This window comes from Meriones unguiculatus, chromosome 3 (genome assembly GCF_030254825.1).
Source record: "Meriones unguiculatus strain TT.TT164.6M chromosome 3, Bangor_MerUng_6.1, whole genome shotgun sequence".
In the NCBI taxonomy this organism is placed as follows: Eukaryota; Metazoa; Chordata; class Mammalia; order Rodentia; family Muridae; genus Meriones; species Meriones unguiculatus.
In genome coordinates, this window is record NC_083351.1 from 141046065 (window position 1) to 141064847 (window position 18783).

General features: G+C 46.2%; 1 protein-coding gene across 24 annotated transcripts in view; it reads left to right on the top strand.

Moving 5' to 3' along the window:
- The window catches only part of Limch1 (LIM and calponin homology domains 1), a 313519-nt gene extending 294975 nt beyond the window's left edge, over positions 1-18544 (top strand). For 10 of the 24 annotated variants that reach the window (XM_060380703.1, XM_060380697.1, XM_060380702.1 and 7 more), the window contains 3 exons: positions 3196-3304; positions 10175-10277; positions 15750-18544. In XM_060380703.1, coding sequence (XP_060236686.1) covers positions 3196-3304; positions 10175-10277; positions 15750-15775 — 238 coding nt within the window. In that variant the 3' untranslated portion in view covers positions 15776-18544. Of the gene's footprint in view, positions 1-1329; positions 1417-3195; positions 3305-10174; positions 10278-15749 lie in introns of all 24 variants that reach the window. The other 14 variants (XM_060380683.1, XM_060380693.1, XM_060380694.1 and 11 more) reach the window with 2 other exon arrangements.
- The last annotated feature ends 239 nt before the right edge of the window (positions 18545-18783 follow it).

Sequence of the window (18783 nt, forward strand, 5' to 3'; positions counted from 1 at the left end):
CTGTCTCTGCCACTTACACAGAACCTTGAGCAAGGTTGACTCAGTTTTTCCCCTGCCTTAGGTGCCTCGTTTTCAGGGGGGAACGAGACTGGGACCTTCCTCACAGATTCCCCTGCCTTCCTCACAGATAACCAACACTGTGGTGTGGGTCAGGTGTGGGTCACAAGGATGTCCCCGCCCGGTGCTTCTTTCTTCTCAGCACCCTGTTGAGTCCCCGCTGCAGCCTTTCTCTGGTATCTCGGCTCGCTTTCAGGGCAGGATATCTGTGGCTCTGCAGCCAACATGGGCTCAGATGAACAAGATAGTCCTTGGAGTGGTTATGGCGTGATTTTCAGCCTTTTTTTTTTTTTTGCCCCCCTTCTTTTGGAGCCATGGTGCTTAGATTTTGAAAGTGTGACTTTTGGAGAAGACAAGGGTCCCCAGAGGAGGGCGGGGCAGGGTGGGGTGGGCGGGGCCTCCAGGGATCTCAAAGCTAGTCAAGCGACTTTGCCTGTGTGTTCTAGCTTTTCTCTCTTTGTTCTTTTCTCTGTCCTAACTAGTTCTTCACTCATTAAGCTTTTCAAAGCTGACGACTTGGCTCCACACAGGGCTCCTAGGCGGCCCCTGCGCCTGCGTGATGTGCGGGCAACACCACATGGGGGCCCTTCTGATTTCTCTAGGCCTGATGAGTGTTATACAGTCTCAGCGCCACCTTCACTGCATCCATCTAACACAGGAAGTGCTAAAAATCACTTCCTCTAAGAAATGCCTGCCCTGTTTGCGCAAGTGGCCACATGAAATCTAGCTGTGGGATGTTTTTTATTTGCAAGGTCTTCACCAGAAAGTGATTTTTTTTTTTCAAATCTCCCCTGAGCTTCAGAGATGCCCTTAAGAGCTTCTCCCTGTATCTTCATTCATCTTTCTGTCCCACTAAGCCCACAGTTTTCACATGAAACTCAGCATGTAAGAAGAGCTCCATCAGTAGCTTAAATCACAGCCCAGCATTTTCAAGTGGAAACGAATCCACCAGTATTCTCCTGTCTAAGCAGCAGTTGTCAGCGTGGTTTTCATTTGCACGTGCATTCCTTCTAGACGTAATTGCTAATTTTGTTCCAAAAAGACTAAAATAAACAAAAACCAAGTATGGTATTCTGACCGGCAGAGTGAAGAAGACTAAGTTTGAGGCCTGAGCACCGTTGTGAGACCTTGTCTCAAAACAAATAAGCAAAAGATGACAGTAGGAAGCTCCTTTGAGGTTTTTCGGTTTTGTTTTTGTTTTTAAGCTAAAATGTCTTTCATTGTGGCTTCTGTTAACTTTTTGTAACTGTGGGCTCCTTTACCATGTTACAGGAAAAGCCCTCGAGACAACTTCCGGGCTGGGCCCCTCTCCCCCTGTTCTCCTACCCCACCTGGCCAGTCACCAAACAGGTACAAGAGGTCAGCAAGCCTTTCTGAGGCTGTTTTTGCGGTCCTGGCACTTAATGGGCATAGCTTGCCAAGTGATGCCGAGAGGCTTGTCATCCACATCCCTTCCACAGGCACACGGAGAGGGGAGGAGTCAGGGAAACATCTCCATCTGCCTGCCCTTTCATCAGCATGGGGAAGAGAAAGTCATTGTGTGGGGCTGGCTGCCCGTGGCCATTAGGTTTTAATGACGTCGTGTGGAACCCACAATCTAATAATGAACTCCACCAGACAGTTGCTGGGCTCCTTCAACAGCATCTCTGCCTCCCAAGATTCTCAGCCTGGAGAGGGCAATGGGCTTCTGCCTCCTCCGGAGAACCAGGGAGAGGCTGGGAAACAGAAGCTCATCTTCTCTTGGCACCCTCCCTAGTTCTCTGCCCACGGCTCTGGACATTAGTCGGTCCTCGTGCCATCTTTGAAAGCTGCCTAAATGTCCATCTGTCATGGGCACAAATGACTGAGGGCTCGGTGGTTTTCACTGATAGCTGATAGATTTATTTTCATGGCAAGACAGAGGGACATCTTAATCAATAGGGTTTAATGAGGACAGCTCCTCCTGCTCTCCACATCTGCCCTTCTGTCTCCTCTGTCCACTCTGTACCACTGTGGCCTTCGGGTGACAGTGCACGCTTGTAAGTTCCTCCTAGAGCTCTGCAGCAGCGGCCATGGTGGGGAGCTGATCTGGTGGGTGGGAGGCTGACGTGAGAGGACGGTCCTGTAACGGCGGTGGGCAGTTGACTCTGCCCTCTCACCTGGTGGGGCCTGCCAGGTTTAGCGCCAGTCTGTGGGTGGACGGTGTCCAGGACTGTAGGTAGAAGAAGGATTCAGACCCAAGAGTTTACAATATAGGCAGAAGACAAGTGCCCATCGGGCAGATTCTGTTCTGGAAAACAGTAGAGATGGGCTGGCCAGCTCTCTCCTTTTGAGGGTAGGAGGAGAGCACTTGACAGCACACTGTGAACTCAGAGCCCTCTCTCTGAGGTCGGAAGAGATACCTCTATTACAATGGACTCTTCGTAAAAAGGAACCGCCTTAGCAGGCCAATGAACCTTTAACGGAAACTGCTTGTAGTGGCTGGTTTTGTGTGTCAGTTTGACACAAGCTAGAGTCATCAGAGAGAACGGAGCCTCAGTCAAGGAAATGTTCCCATGGGATCCAGCTGCAAGGCATTTGCTCAGTTAGTGATCAGTGGGAGAGGGCCCAGCCCATTGTGGGTGGTGCCTTCCCTGGGCTGGTGGTCCTTGATCCTGTAAGAAAGCAGGCCGAGCAGGCCATGAGGAGCCATCCAGGAAGCAGCACCTTTCCAGGGCCTCTGCATCGGCTCCTGCTTCCAGGCTCCTGCCGTGATTGGGTTCCTGTCCTGACTTCCTCCAGTGATGGGCTATGATCTGGAAGTGTACGCCCAATTGACCCTTTCCTCCCCAACTAGATTTTTGGTCATGGTGTTCCGTCATCACGGCAAGAGAAACCCTAAGACACTGCGGAAGCCAGGTTGGAACCTTGGGCAAGCTAAATCCGAGTGTCATTAGGACTTGTGTAGACATATGTTGGGCCATCTCAAGCTGCCACAGACACAGCAGATTCAGCACCCCGTGGAAGCCTGTCACCTTCAGCTTAAGTCTTCATTGTCAGTTCTGTGTTCCTCATCCCATTCATGGCTAATTGAAATCCATGTTTCCATTTTTTGCATGAGGTTGCCTGTTGTGGGAACCGAAGGGCTCACTGTCTTTTTTTTTTTTTTTTCTGACCCAGGTCTGTAAGCGGGAAGAAGCTGTGCTCCTCCTGTGGGTTCGCTTTGGGTAAAGGAGCGGCGATGATCATCGAGACCCTGAACCTCTACTTTCACATCCAGTGTTTCAGGGTGCGTACACGGCGCTCTCCTCTCCAGGCTGACGTCAGGGTCTGGCTCTTGTCCTGTAATCTTACAGTAATCTTACAACCTCTCCCCAACATGGTATAGACAGGTGTGTGGGTCAAGTCCAGCCTTAAGGATATAGTTCTCCAACCCTTAATCCCCTGGGGGAGAAGAATCCTTCTAGAGGAAGAAAACTCAGTCTGTGCGAGTTGCCTTTCCAAATACTTTCTGTTGCTGAAAGCAGACATTGTGACAGGAGGTTGAGATTGGCAGCTGGGAGAAGGTTTCTGAGTCATGTGGGCCTGAAGGATTTATTTGAAGTGTCTTTGCTATTTTTAAAGTCTTGTGTGTGAGTGTGTGTGTGTGTGTGTGTGTCTGTGATGGAGCTTTAAACATTGCCCTAACAGAATATTTTCTGTTGGGAGCCGCCGCGTGAATGTTTCGCCGGCAGAAACGCACGCGACCACAGGAATCCTTCCGCAGTAAACTTTATTAGTCACGCGATGAAGAGGGGAGAGAGGCCACCCTGCCACCTCGTGGGCGCGGGCGGCTTCCCGAGGGCCGCGGCCCCGGGCGGGGAAACGGGGAAGGAAGAGATCGAAGGAGAGAGCGGGCCCCGGAGTAGCGCTGTTTATATAAGCCGGGGTCGCACCTGAGTGACGTGTGAATACCCTGACTGGCTGCTTACTTTTACCCCGCCTGATGACTAGGACCATTATGCTAGCGGCCTTGTGACGTGTCAATACCCTGGTTGGCTGCTCACTCTTACCGGCGTGCCTACGCAATCCTTAGCGTGCTCACGCAATCTTTAGCGTGTATACGCATCTGCGCGTGCACCCTGGAGGTTTAAGTTTTGAGGGCGAGATGTCAGCGCCAGCTAGTGGCATCTGAGTCTCGGCTCCCCACATCTCCCTTTTTGTTATAAATAAATAAATGAAAACTGCCTAAAAGCCTATAAGCACGGTACAAGAGGGCCCTAAGCTCGATCAAGCAAACTCCTTCTTTGGGGAGTAAGCGATCAAAAGCTTTAGATTACTCCCTTACCCCACCAGGTGCAATGGAAACAAGTCCTCTGGGTGCAGGGGCTAGGGGAGAAGATTTTTAAAAGGAGGTGACACTCATTCCCGTGCAATGGAATAAAATTCCAGGGAGTGCAAGAGCTGTCACCCTCCTGTCTAGGTACCACATCTCAGAAAGGAGGTGACACTCATTCCCGTGCAATGGAATAAAATTCCAGGGAGTGCAAGAGCTGTCACCCTCCTGTCTAGGTACCATAACCGTTTAGGCAAAGGCAACATTAACCTGGATCACTCATCGACTCAGTGCAATGGGTGAAACCCCTGAGGTGCATCGACTGAGTGTCACAGTCTGTTTCAATTTTTTAACATGGATAACCAAATTTTTGGGAGACGATCCTTGTTCCAAGGGTGCTAGTGCTTGCGCGATTGCGACCTAGTCACGTTTGTTTTGGGTATAGAGTTTGCAGAACAACCAGAGTAAAAAACACTAAGCCACGACACAATGCTACACCAAACATTCCGACCCCCACCCAATCTGAAGTAAGAAAAGGCAGAAGAAACCCAGGGTAAAGCCAGTCTGTGGGCAATGAATCCACTCGAGTAGAATTAGTGGTCCTCCTCGCTGTCCTTGATTCTTTCAGCAGTAGCAGGTGTGTCTGTTGGAAGATCATCTTTAGCTGTCACGAGCTTTCGCGTGAGGCGCTCCGGTACCCAGAATGGATTGTTTTCTTCCTGTGGAAAAACACAGACAGCTCCCCTGGATCTTATTAAAATAGGATCCGGGCCTTTCCACTGTCCAGTTAAGACATCCTTTCATATAATCATCTCCTTGGGCCTGTTAGGCCCTGAACAGTGGCGATCAGCAGCCGAATGGCCTTGACTGTCCAAATTTAAAAAATTGAGAGTGAAGAGTGCCAGTGAAACCGTCACTCGTGGCACTGAGGGCAGAGCCTCCTGGACTCCTCCCCTTTGTTTTATTAAATAGGATTTTAGGGTGCGGTGAGCACGTTCAATGATGCCCTGGCTTTGGGGGTTGTAGGGGAGCCCTGTGAGATGGGTTATTTCCATCTGATGACAAAACTGTTTAAATTTTTGAGAAGTATAGGCTGGCCCATTGTCAGTTTTTAGAATTTTGGGCTTTCCCCAGGCACTCCATGCCTCCAGGCAATGTTGAATAACATGGGCTGCCTTTTCTCCAGTCAGGGGAGAAGCAAACATAACTCCAGAGCAAGTATCAACAGAAACATGCAAGTATTGAAGTTTACCAAAAAATGAAATGTGGGTGACATCCATCTGCCACACTTGTAGTGGACAGATTCCTCTGGGATTAATCCCAACATGAGGCACAGTTAAGAACTGACAGCAATTTTGACATTGGGTAACAATATCTCTAGCTTCCTTTCTAGTTATGTTAAATCGATTACGCAATGTCTCAGCTGTAACATGAAATCTTTTATGAAACTCCTTAGCCAATTCTAAATTTGAAAGGAGGGCAAATGCAATCATCTTTGTGGCTCGATCTGCCAGGTCGTTTCCACGGGACATGGGCCCCGGTAGACCGGAATGAGCCCTGATGTGTGTAATAAAAACAGGGTATCTTTTGGTAATTAAGGCAAACTGAATCTTTTGAAAAATTTTTGCAAGCTTGCTAGACGCTTTAATTAATCCAGCAGCCTCTAAGATTTTGGTTGCATTTACCACATAACTAGAATCAGAAACAATATTTAAGGGACCTGGAAATTTTTTCAAAACTTCTAACACTACTAAACATTCCACAATTTGAGGCGAGGTCTCATGATATTGTTTAGAAATAACTTTATTATTAACCACATAAGCTCCTATTCCTGTTTTTGACCCATCTGTATAGACTACCAGTCCATCCCGAAGTGGCTTTTGGGACGTTACATGCGGGAAGACTACCTCCTGAGTTAAGGCAAATTGCAAAATAGGATGTTTTGGGTAATGATTATCAATTGAACCACTAAAAGAGGTAACCAGCACCGCCCAAATATCAGAGGTAGCAGTTAATACCTGAACTTGGTGAGCCGTATAAGGCACTATTAAAGACTTTGGCTCCTTCCCAAAGTATGTAATGGCTGTTTTTAACCCACGAAGTGCGAGTTGAGCGACTGCATCCGGATACCATTCAATAATTTTTGTAGGAGAGGCATTGGGATGAACCCACACTAAGGGCCCACCTTGCCATAATACAGCAGTTGGCAAATGTTTAGTTTTAATGACACACAGGTCAAAGGCCTTAGTCTTATCTACACGTTTTAATTGGGCATCCTGTAAAGCATTTTCTACCACTCGCAGAGCGTGGCTTGCAGCCGGTGTTAAGGCTCTGGGTGAAGAAATATGAACATCCCCTTCCAAAATATCAAATAGGGGCTTTAATTTAGCAGAAGGAATCTTTAAATAAAATTGAACAGTACCTGAACAGAATGGTGGCAAACTCATAGCTTTACCCTCTTTATCTCCGGACCAGTATGGTGGCTGGCCACGTGTAACTGAACTCAGCTGGAAACCCTAAACTTAGCTGGAAACCCTAAACAAACATGGCAGCCAAACTACAGCTTTACGTGTCTTTAATTGCTGAACCATTATGGCGGCAGGCCATGTGTTAGCATTAGCAGGCTGCGACTGACAGCACCAAGTACAGCCACCAGGTGTTGCTGATACAGTAAACACTGTGGAGCATCTATAATCCCCCACAACCAAAATTTTTTAATGATTAAACAAGCTTTAAAATTAACTGCTTAACAGAACAATTTTAAACTGTAAAAATTATTTTAGCCATATCAAACCTATTAGCTAGAATTTTTTTTTTCTTAAAAGAGCATAAAAACATTTTGTAATGAACAATCACCAGTCTTTTAAATGAATTATATGGAGAGCACATGGGAGGCAGGGGCCTCCTAGCCTGAATCAAAGATGGCGCCGGCCACGTGGGGACCGCTGACATACCCAAGGTCCCGCCCATTTTTCCCAAAGCCAAGATGGCTGCGCCCAGTTGCCAGCCACGTGGAAGCCTCTGATGAAAGCCAAGATGGCTGCGCCCAGGCATTTAGCGGGAATTTTAATCTTATTGGATAAAGAGGCCTTTTTATTGAGTTTTTTCCTTTTCTTTTACCTCTTATTACCAGGGCGTCCTTTCCCTGACCTCTCTCTTCCGTGGCTTTAACGTCCACAGAAGGGCCTTTTTTCTTAGAGACGTCCCTATCTCTATCCATTGGGACCCTTAACCTCATCTCACGTCCTGATTCTGGCATGTTGTCTTGCAACCCCCCTATCCTTAATCTCCTGCTACTCCTCTTTCTCCCGAGGCAGTCCTTGAGTTTGCACGAGACCAAAAAAAGGAAAGCTATGGCGGCTATCACAGCAGAGAAGGCCATAAGGGCTTCTGCTAGCCGAAATGAGAAACGGGATAAGTCGAGATCGAACATGTCTTTCAGGACAAACCTTAATGTTGCGGTTCTGAATTCCTCCCCGCTAAAGGGGGCCCTCCTTACCCAGCAATGTTCCGGGGTTTCAGCACCAGATGTTGGGAGCCGCCGCGTGAATGTTTCGCCGGCAGAAACGCACGCGACCACAGGAATCCTTCCGCAGTAAACTTTATTAGTCACGCGATGAAGAGGGGAGAGAGGCCACCCTGCCACCTCGTGGGCGCGGGCGGCTTCCCGAGGGCCGCGGCCCCGGGCGGGGAAACGGGGAAGGAAGAGATCGAAGGAGAGAGCGGGCCCCGGAGTAGCGCTGTTTATATAAGCCGGGGTCGCACCTGAGTGACGTGTGAATACCCTGACTGGCTGCTTACTTTTACCCCGCCTGATGACTAGGACCATTATGCTAGCGGCCTTGTGACGTGTCAATACCCTGGTTGGCTGCTCACTCTTACCGGCGTGCCTACGCAATCCTTAGCGTGCTCACGCAATCTTTAGCGTGTATACGCATCTGCGCGTGCACCCTGGAGGTTTAAGTTTTGAGGGCGAGATGTCAGCGCCAGCTAGTGGCATCTGAGTCTCGGCTCCCCACAATTTTCTGTCCAGAGTAAGTGGCAAAGACTAGCTGTAAGATTTCAGTTCTCATAGCAAGCTTGTCTGGGACCTCAGGATGATGGCTTCCCCTGCGAAGCTGAGGGTTCACCTGCCCTGTAGTAAGTCTGTTGATTTGCTGTTTTAGTTCCTCCGTGTGTTCTGTTTTGTTTGAAACGAGGTCTCGCTCTTCAGCCCAGGCTGGCCTCCAGCCCCTTACAGTCCTTCTGCCTTAGTGTTGAGGTGCTGAGATTCCTAGCATGCCCCACCACACCCAGTCAGTGCGTTGCCTTTGCTGAAGGCTCTTGGGTAGGCTTCCCTCGTCTTTATTGCTCATTATGCTGAGTTATCAGCATCTGCAATAAACACAGAACTCCAGAAGAGTAAGGACTCTGTCTTCCTCAATTTCCACCGTTTTCTTTTGTATCTGACAGAGGAATTATCAATAAATACTTTAGACGGACTAGTACAATGCAAATGAGAAGGCCTAGCTCTATTACCAGCTCTCCTGCTACGCAGGGGCTGCTGTACTTGGTTTGAAGGTACTGTTGATTTTGAAGCCAAGCCTTCTGCGTCTGAATTTGAGTCATTGTTTTTCTCTGCACGATACATTTTCCTTTTCTCTTTGAATTCTGTCTTCTTTCCCGTTGGTAGCTCCCTTGGCTATAACATCAACTTGGATGGGATGAAAACAACTCACTTTGTCCCCAGTCTAAGAGTCTGTCGGTGAAGTTCACAAATCAGACAAACCACAGAGAGATTCGGGTCCCATCATTTGCCTAATGTGTCCCTGTGACCCAGCAGGTCTTAGAGCAGGAATCAGAGGCTGAGTCTGATCCATCCGGAGGGGGCTGGTACCTGGTTAGGCCCCTAGTGCCTGTTGCAAATGCCTCATACATCTCCCTTCTGCTCTCAGACCACTCAGTGGATAAGGGCTCCGTCCCCAGGAAATTTGTGACCCTTGGTGCCACACCTGCAATGTGGAAGTACACAATGGAATGTGTTCCTTAATAATTCTCTGGTAGAATGTCCTGGAAAGCCTTAACAGAGTTCTGGTAGTCAAGTTTCAAGTGATAATCCATTGGCCACATGTTTGTGTAGAATTGGTAGGGTACTGTCTGCTGGAAATGGTCCTCCTATCTCGACTGAGAAATTATGCATTTGTAACAGTTGAGCAGGCTCTCAAGTCACTGCATTGTCACGAACCAGCCTCCCAACCCCAGGGTGAATCAGCTAGCAAATCAGTCTCTCAACCTGTGTCCTTCTCTGTAAAATAGAGTTAAGATAAAATACTCAAAATATATTTTACTTTTGCCATAAACTGCCTTATGGTGCCATAATACCTAACCCAGAATAGATGCTCAGCGAACATGAAGATTACGGAAGTGTCCCTGCGTGCCTCACATGAGCAGTGTCTTAGTTACTGTCCTGTTGCTATGAAGAGACACCATGACTGAGACAACTCTTACAAAAGAAAGCATTTAATTCAGGGCTCACGATTCCAGAAGGCAGTAGAGACCATGACCATCCTGGCAGGAAGCAGACAGGCATGGAGCTGGAGCAGTAGTTGAGAACTTTACATCCTGGCCCACAGGCAGCATGCACAGCAAGACGCTGGGCCTGGCATGGGCTCTCGAAAACTCGAAGCCCACCCCCAGTGACACACCTCTTCCAACAAGGCCACACCTCCTAATCCTTCCCAAACAAGTCACCAAACAAAGGAGCCTATGGGACCATTCGCGTTCAGACCACCACGAGCAGTCAAACAATTGTTGTGCACACAATGCCCTATTCGTCCTATAACTTCTGTCCCTTCTCTCTCGTAGTGTGGCATTTGTAAAGGACAGCTCGGAGATGCAGTGAGTGGGACAGATGTCCGGATTCGCAACGGTCTCCTAAACTGTACCGAATGCTACATGCGATCCAGAAGTAAGTATGGAGAGAACGTGAGATTTGGTGCATGAATTCAGGTATTTTCTGGCCCCCATTTGACATTCCTGCCCCTGGGGAAAGGATCCATTCATAGGGTGGAGGTCAAAGACATGAGGCTTCTCTTAGGAAGTTCCTGCTCCTGTGGATAAATGATTCTTACCCAGGAGTGCGTGAGCACGTCATGGGGTAAAAACCGTAGGCCAGGTTTGAGGAGGACCCTGCCTGAGCTAACTGCAAGGGCCTTGTTGAGTCAGAGGAAGGGTTAGGGTTTATAGCACAGTACCTAGGTCGGGCCTGTCTGCTGGAGGTGCTGGGTTGTGAGAGCGGCTGCCCAGGGTTTGATAAGTGCCCACTCTGCTGTGGAAGTGCTCTTCAGGATATGCTTCTGTTATTAAATGAACTTGAAAGTTCATTGACAGACAAAATGATGGCACCTGCTTCTCTGCCCCTGCCAGCAACTTCCATACTTTTGCATACAATAAGATCTATAAACTGGCTAGCTGTGGGCGCTTTCTGGGTTTCCCAACCAAGAGGGTGTGTGTTTTATTTGGAGCCACGAGGGGGCGCTGCCATCCAACTGTTCAAACGGTTTGAAAGTGGCTGGTAGCGGCTTGCTGGCCAGGTCCTAGTTTAGTACGATACTTTTGCTGTGAGAGACCCGAGCCCACAGGAGACTTTTTAATGCAAATTCACCAGTTATGCTAAAAAAAAAAAGTTGTTAGAGTATGTGAAAGAATTGAAAGAATTGTATCACTGGCTTCTGGATTGGAGAATAAGAATAAAAAACAGAATTAAATTGTTTTTCTTCTACAGCTACAGATTCAGTGCATTAGGGCATACGGAGGATTATATGCCTGTTAATAAAATGAGGTGAAACAAACAAACAAAAAAATCAAATGCAGGGTTTTTTGGATCTGTGGTAAACCTTTGAGGTCATACAGTTTCGGGTGGAGTTATGATCACACAGCGGGACTGTGGCGTCACAGATTACACGTGGCATTAGTTGTTAGACCTTGTATTCTACATGAGGCGCTTGAGTCAGACTCTGCACTCCTCATAAACGTCCGTGCCTCAGTACACAAACGCATGCATATACGTGTAATGTCTAATAATTGTGTCTGTAACTGGGCTTTTGTGTTTTGTTGTTGTGGCTTGGGGAGAGAAAATAAGCCCCCTTTCTCCCAGGTTTCAAAGGGATTCTCTCCCTCTGTCATTTGCCATAGATCACACTCTGTTCTAACCTCAGCAAGCAGCTGGATGGCGAGCATCGTCCCAGCAGGGGGCGCCGTTAGAATGAGGGACCTTTATGGTCTCTGCGGATAGCGCTGGGGTTCTGAATTTCTTTGGTAACTGAGCATGCTCAAAAGATGCCAGCAAGCCTAAACTGCTCCCCTGGGGCCCAGCGGCCTGTTTTCATGCAGGCTTTTCGGAAGTTGGTGATTTGTTGCCATTTCTTTTGGAGTTAGGTTTCTGGCTGTAGGCTAGGAACTTCTGTTATGTATGCAAATGTAAAGGGCATTAACTGTTTTTAATTACAACTAAAGACAAGAGTCAGAGAATTCCTGGAACAGTTCTTGTAATAAGAAAGCTATTTGAAAGTAGACTACAGATGAGTTTTTTTTCTTGTTCATGAGAGGTTTTGTTTTGTTTGTTTTCCCTTTTTATTAGCACATATTCATTGTACCAAATACTGGGTTTCTTTATACCATTTTTGTACATGCAGATCCTGTACCTTCATCATTTTCACACATACACACACACATACACACACACACACACACAATGGAGGGGGGCCGTTATCTTTCCTCAAAACAGACTATTTTATGTATTTTCTAGAATGTTAAAAAACGCTAAGAAGAAAGCAAAAGGACCCATTTATCTCTCTGCTCAGTGTCTCTCCGTGTATACCTCTGTAAACATACAAAAGGATGAACAGATAAAACATTAGAATCCCATAGGGTTAGAAATTTTGAATTGGTAGCCTACTGAACTGGAATCAACATCTCTCTGAGGTCACCCCTTGTCTGAGGTTTCTTGGGGGCAGGAGTGGATGTTTGCATACTGTGCCCATGCGCTGTGTCTAGCTACATGTGTGTCGGGCTTCAGTACGGAGATTTTGTTACAGCTGTGCTCGACTTAATGCCTTTCTCCCGGGCGAACACTCTAGTCGGTCCCGGTTTCTGAGTAGTATTTGTCAAATACTCCCGTGAATCCTTGCATATGTCTGGATGAAGGTGTGAAACCATCTCCAGTGGGTAGATACTGAGAGGGAGCCATGCTGTGTTTTTTAAAAGCTGTGAGCTTTTCACAACTTCAGACGTGTTAGGTGCCTGGTTGTTGTCCAGAAACGAGTGAGTCCTCCCTGCAGAGTGGGTGGGCGAGCCTCTTCCTCCTCCTCTGCTGATCGAGACTGTGGGGATCCGGATCATCATCTGTTACAATGTCACCCCTGGGCTGTGGGCGAAGCTCCAGGAAGAGCGCTTGATTGTGTGCGGGAGAACCAGGGTTGCATTCTGAGCACTGACAAAGAGAAGGAAAAGAGGGGGAAAAAACCACTCTGCTAGGTAGGTAGAAGCCTATATCCTTAGATACGTGGAGGGTGAGTGAGTGTGGTGTAAAGATGCTCACACGCGCGAGCAGGGCTACAGACCAACAGCGGGTATCTTCCGCGCTCACACCTCGCTCTGGTTTTTGAGGCAGGGTCCCTCCCTGCGCTGTGAGTCCACTGCTTCAGCTGGCCTGACTGGCCAGCAGACTCCACAGATCCGTCTGTCCTCACCCACGCCCCACTGTTGGCGATACAGGCGTGCGCTACCATGTCTGGCGTCTACGTGGGGGCGGGGCATCCAAGCTCTGGTCTTCATTCTTCCATGTTTTACCAACTGACACTTTTCCTTAGCCCCGAGAGGTGTGGTTTCAATTCTGAATTTGAACTTCTCTCCGTGTTCTTTCTCCATTGGTGTTTGTTTTTCTGTGATGTGGTTCTGTGTCCTCTATCCCTCCTCTTGGGACCTGATCTGCTGAAGTGCTTTGCAAGTTAAAGACTGTTGTGTTTGCTGCATGCTGAGGTTCACCTTTTTTTTTTAACTTTTGATTTATTTTCATGCAAAAGACTTTTGTTTTCAATAAATATGTAAATTCTTTGCCTTTTTAAAAATTGGGGCCTTAGGTCCCACTCAGAGAAAAACAACACTTTCTATTCCAAAGGTATAAACAAGATGAGCTGAGAGTTCTCATCAAGTTGTTTTCAGTCTGTAAGTGTGTGAGCCTTGGGAATATATTTGGGGATAAAAATTAGGCAGGTTTCAGGTGAGTTAGCCAATGATGTGAATTTCATTTAATGATCACTTCTTCTAATATGAAATGCTAGCTTTCCCATGAGTTCCCATGTATATTTTGGGCTTCTGGGTATAGGATTGTGTTTTTCATGTACTCCTTTCCCACTAGGAGTGGTTTTAATTGTTGTAGCTTCATAATATATGTTTTAAGTTTGGCCAGTAACAGCCACATACATACTCCCGTTACTTTCTTTTTTCCAAAAGTTTTTTTTTTTTTAAGCTCTTTCCCATGTTTGTTTGCTTGTTTTTTCAGACAAATGTTAGGATCATTTTAGGCTAATTTTAATTAAGTGAACACATGACAGAGTGACCAGGGTACATGAAAATATTCCTTTTCTTTCTTGATGCCTTAAGAAAGAATGCACTGAGGAGTGGTATGGTGAAGTCAGGGTCATTTAGCTGGAGAACTGTAAGCGTATTTGACAGGCTGACTGTATCCCCAGTTGCAAGCAGCACGAGAGGAGATGGCTGGAAGGGATTTTTCCTCTTTGAAACTTCTGCTTTGAATTGAGAGGAGAGTTGGTGGATTGATGGAAAATATGGTTTCCATCAGAGGCGTTCCAAAGAAGCAAAAAAATCACTTTGTTATGTGGAATAATAAAAACCTGAATATTTAAATCCTGGGTGTTTTTTTTTTTTTTTTTACAAGTAACTAGTCACATTTAAATGAACTTTTTTTTTCTGTTAGAGGAAAAAAAATGGCATAAAGCATATTCAAATGCAATTCCTAAAAGCCACGTAAGGAGATTTTTAAGTTCATATGTAAATGGGAGTGGAAGTGCAAAGCAAATTGCCCGTCAGGATTCAAGCCATCACATGTTTAACTAGTGCCATTTGTGCTTGGGCACTGGGTGATGTTCTGTTCCATCATTCACTGTGGTGAGATGCACTTAGCGCTAACTCCCCCAGGGTCTTCTCCAGTGTGTCCGTCTCATCATGGCTGCAGCGTCTAAAATGAACACGAAACTTGTGACAGCTCCAGCAAGAACTGAGAACTCAACCTTCTTAGGTTGGGTGACAAGATAGAACACAAGATGTTCGAGGAGATGTTTCAAATTTGAATTTTACATAACCCATGAGTTTTTGTTGTTGCTGTTGTTTGTTTGTTTGTTTGTTTTTGGCATGTGTGTGCATTTTCAAATGAATACTGAAGCCAGGAGTGGTGACTTTGTTTGTCCTATACAATGTGTTTATTCATGTGCACGTGTGTGCATGACAGAAGTGTCTGTCTGTCTGAGCCTGGACCTCAGGTTGGCTAGGCTGCCTGGCCAGTAAGCCTACTTACTCCAGCACTCTTTGCTTTCCCAGTGCTGAAGTTACAAGTGTGTAGCATCATCATAAACATATACACCTGGGGTCTAAGGACCGGACTGGCCTGTCTCCTTTGCCCTGTTTTGCATGGTGGTTGGTGGTGATACTCGTAGCTTGGTTTGAGATAGTCAAACTAAGATAGTCGAACTCACACTGCAGCACAGATTGGCTTCAAGATCACCGGGTAGCCAAGGCTGATTCTCCTGTTTCCACCTCCCATGTGCTGAGTTTGCAAGCATGCACCAGCACACCAGGCTAAACAATAAGGATGTCAGATCTATAATCGATCTTTTCAATATGTGCACGTCCCAGATTTAGCGCAAGCGTGTCCCAAATAGCAAATGGGTTAAAGTTACATGCCTAAAATGCATATTCAGATTGATTAGGTGCTCTGTATTTTCACTTGCTCAACCTCGCAATAGGGTTTTTAGATCACTTATATTCCCCCAGTCTCAGTGGACTGATTCCATGACCCAAGACCTCAAGAGGAAAAACAAAACAAAACAAAAAAACCATCCTCTTCTTGCTGATGCGTTCCAAAGGACAGATTAGAAATCTTGATGGGGGGCCCTTGCATCAGGCGTAATGCTTAGGTACCAGCTGCACACCTGGGCGCGTGGGACTGATTTGCTCACCACTCTGTGATCTGACAAAGTCCCCTGTGATGCCGAATTCCATGCCCCGAGGTGACGCTAAAAGCATCAGGGCAGGCCAGGGCACCCTGTCCTGCAGGGAAGAAACTCCGGCAAGGGTGACTGCTGACCTCAGAGGTTTGGAAACATGTGTTGACCAACCCAAACTTCTGTTTTTCTCACCGCAGGTGCTGGCCAACCTACGACACTGTGATGTGGTTGGGAGCTTCCGGATCACCTAGAATTTCCTTACGAAGGGTGTCCCTTGGCAACGGCTTAATTAAACCCCAAGTTCAGGGGCTTCTCCGAGTTCATCTGATTTCTGGAGGACTCTTCCACATGGTGGATCTGCTCTTTTTGTATCGTGGCACAGTGTCTGTGCTTCTTCTGATTGGGAGGCTGATTTTCTTTTCCTGCATTTGCACAGTGTACACAAAAAGAATATTGCATTGCAATGATCCTGAACAGTTAACAGTTTTAGCATGGGCAGAAAGGCTTATGGTTGAAAAGGTGTTACTCTCTTGTTTGGGAAAATAGCAAAAGGGTGCAATAAACCTGTTGCGTTTTAGTATTTCTAGAAATTAGACACGTTATGTTTACAGAAGTGAGCTGCAGGAAGTGCAAGACAATGCCAGCTTAAGACAGGAACATAAAGTGAATGCATTTCAGAAAAAAGCAGACACCCCAGCAAGCTCTGACTCTGAACTATAATTTTTTTTTTTTGATGCAAACACACTAGCCTGATAATATATACTGTACTCCTGAAAACATTTGTGTTACTTACCTTTGGGGGCAGAAGTCCTACCAATAAATTATCACGCTGTTAGTATTAGATATTGTGTACCCTGGAAGTCATGTCATGAATAGAGGCTGGTCCGTCAAACGAAGAGGGCCCTTGCGGTGTCTCTAGACTTCCACTCTGCGACAAGGGTAGGAGGAAGCAGGAAGGAAATAGATCAGCCATTGTCTTCAAACTTATTATAAAACCTATGGGAAGGTGTAATCCACAAGGGTGGTCTGCCAGTGGTAGCCTTGAGGCTTGGGTTGCTTGCTCTCTGTAAGCATTGGGGGCTTGACATGAGGATGTGCGTATTAGGCATCAAGAACAGGCCATTTTTTTGGAATGAGCACGTCTCATCTTTGCCTGCAAGTTCTCCTTGAGGGCATGATGCCCCGGCATCCAAAGAAATGCATTAGACCCGTCCTAACAGAACCCAGAGAGCAGGACGTGACAAGCCCGCAATGCAGCCTGATCAGTAAGTGGCACCAACACAAGGCAGGCCATGCCCTGTCCACTCCCACAGACCTGTGCGCGGCTCCATCCTCCCACATCGCTGGCGGAGACCTGTTCTCTGCCCCGTGTGATATGTTTCAGCTGGACACGAAAGGAATGAGGTTGCTAAACCAGCACGATTTAGCTCTCCAGGCTGTTTTCCTTAAAACGGGGGGGGGGGGGGGGGGGGGGAGGAATGGGAACTATTTATTCTGCCTTAAAAGAATGGGCAACTAAGTGAAGATGGCATTAGGGAAATGTAGACTATGGATACCCTCGAAGTAGGCTAATGTAGTATAGACAGAAAGCAAGTAGACGTTTTTCTGTTATGTAAGCAATAATTTTTTTCTGTGTCTTATGGAGTATGGCTAGCAATTATTTATTTCCATGCTAGACAGTTCTTTGCATGTGGGTCCCTTACAGGTGCAGACATCTCCGTGGCCACTTGGAGGTACATTGGCCACTTTGTCATTTGGACGAGCTGTTACTGGATTGAAATTCACACACCATTTCATCAAAAATTGTGCCTTAGAAAACTGCAGAGCTGTTGCACACAGTGACAAATGGCAGATTCAGAACACCGAAGGGAGGTGAAGTCACTTCCTAGTCCCCCGTGACTCCTCTCGGAGGTGTTCGCCGCTTTACGAGAAAAAAAAAAATTAATTAAAAAAAAATTTAAAAGACAAATAAAAAAAAAGGAAAAAAAATTTAAAAAGAAAAAGAAAAGTTTTGAAAATGTACAGATCAAGTCCAATATTTTGATGAAGCACCTGCATGTTTTATTAACTATTTTAATAACGTGGATGTTTACACTTTGCATGATACTAAGTACTTTACAAGAAAGGATGCACAAAATATGTACAATCCGGTCATTCATAAGCGACTTTTATAGGATACTTTTTACATGTGCGAGGCCATCCGTTATGTCAGGAGCACATGAGAACTGCACATTCTTCTGGTTTCACAAAGCCATTTATACATATTTCTTAGTGAGACTCATTGTACATGTATTGAAGCTTAGACTGGAGTCAAGAGAAATAAAACCCCATTCTCCAAGTGCAGAACGTGCTTTCCCGTAATGAACACTAGTCACCAGCCCGGAATAATCTCCAACATCTTCCAAATTCTAATTGCCAACTGTTTCTATTTCTATTTGATTTATATTTCATTTAGAGTCAGTTACATGGCAGCTTCGGCAGACTAGATTCTGTCGTTTTTTCCAATGCAGCGTAAGACTATGATCTATTTCTCTTCAAATAATCTTTGAGATCGCAGGGGAAGCAGCGCTCTGTTGTGTGGAGTTACAATGTAAATGTGTTTGTTTAAAACCCAGATGAGGCAAGTGAGTGATTTATTGCTCCTGGAGGACAGTGACTGACTCTCCCCCCACCCCCAGACTCCAGAAGCTTCTTTCCCAAGGACAAAAATGGGCGACTCTTGTTTCTCACTAGCAAACCTTCACGACATTTGTCCTTCTTCCGGTGTGGTGTCGCTAACGTGATACATACTCTAATTACCTGTACATCCAAAAGATGCCCTTGTTCTGGGTGGGCGACATCCCGTATCAGTTACACTAACTTTCATTTACAATATTTATTCTAAAACGCCTCTGAGAAATAGTTTTAAAAAAATTTAAAAAAATGAAAAGTTGTCTAAAATGCAACAGCTTTTATAGTAAATGTACATTTATAAATAAAATACTCAAATTGACTTGGTGTTGCTTTTTTTTTTATTTCTGTAAGGGTGAGGTAATTCTTTTTTGGGGAGCAGAGATTCCTACGGCTCTCTGCTCAGGACTGCGTTGTGAACTGAGGTTGGAAATGCATACTCAAGGTCATCATCTATTTGTGAAAAATCAGACCTCCCAGCTGGTTGTAGGGGTTACTGTGGAACTGCCCCGCCAGGGAAGGTTTTGACTCCTTGAAATTAGATAAACAGGGACCAAGAGA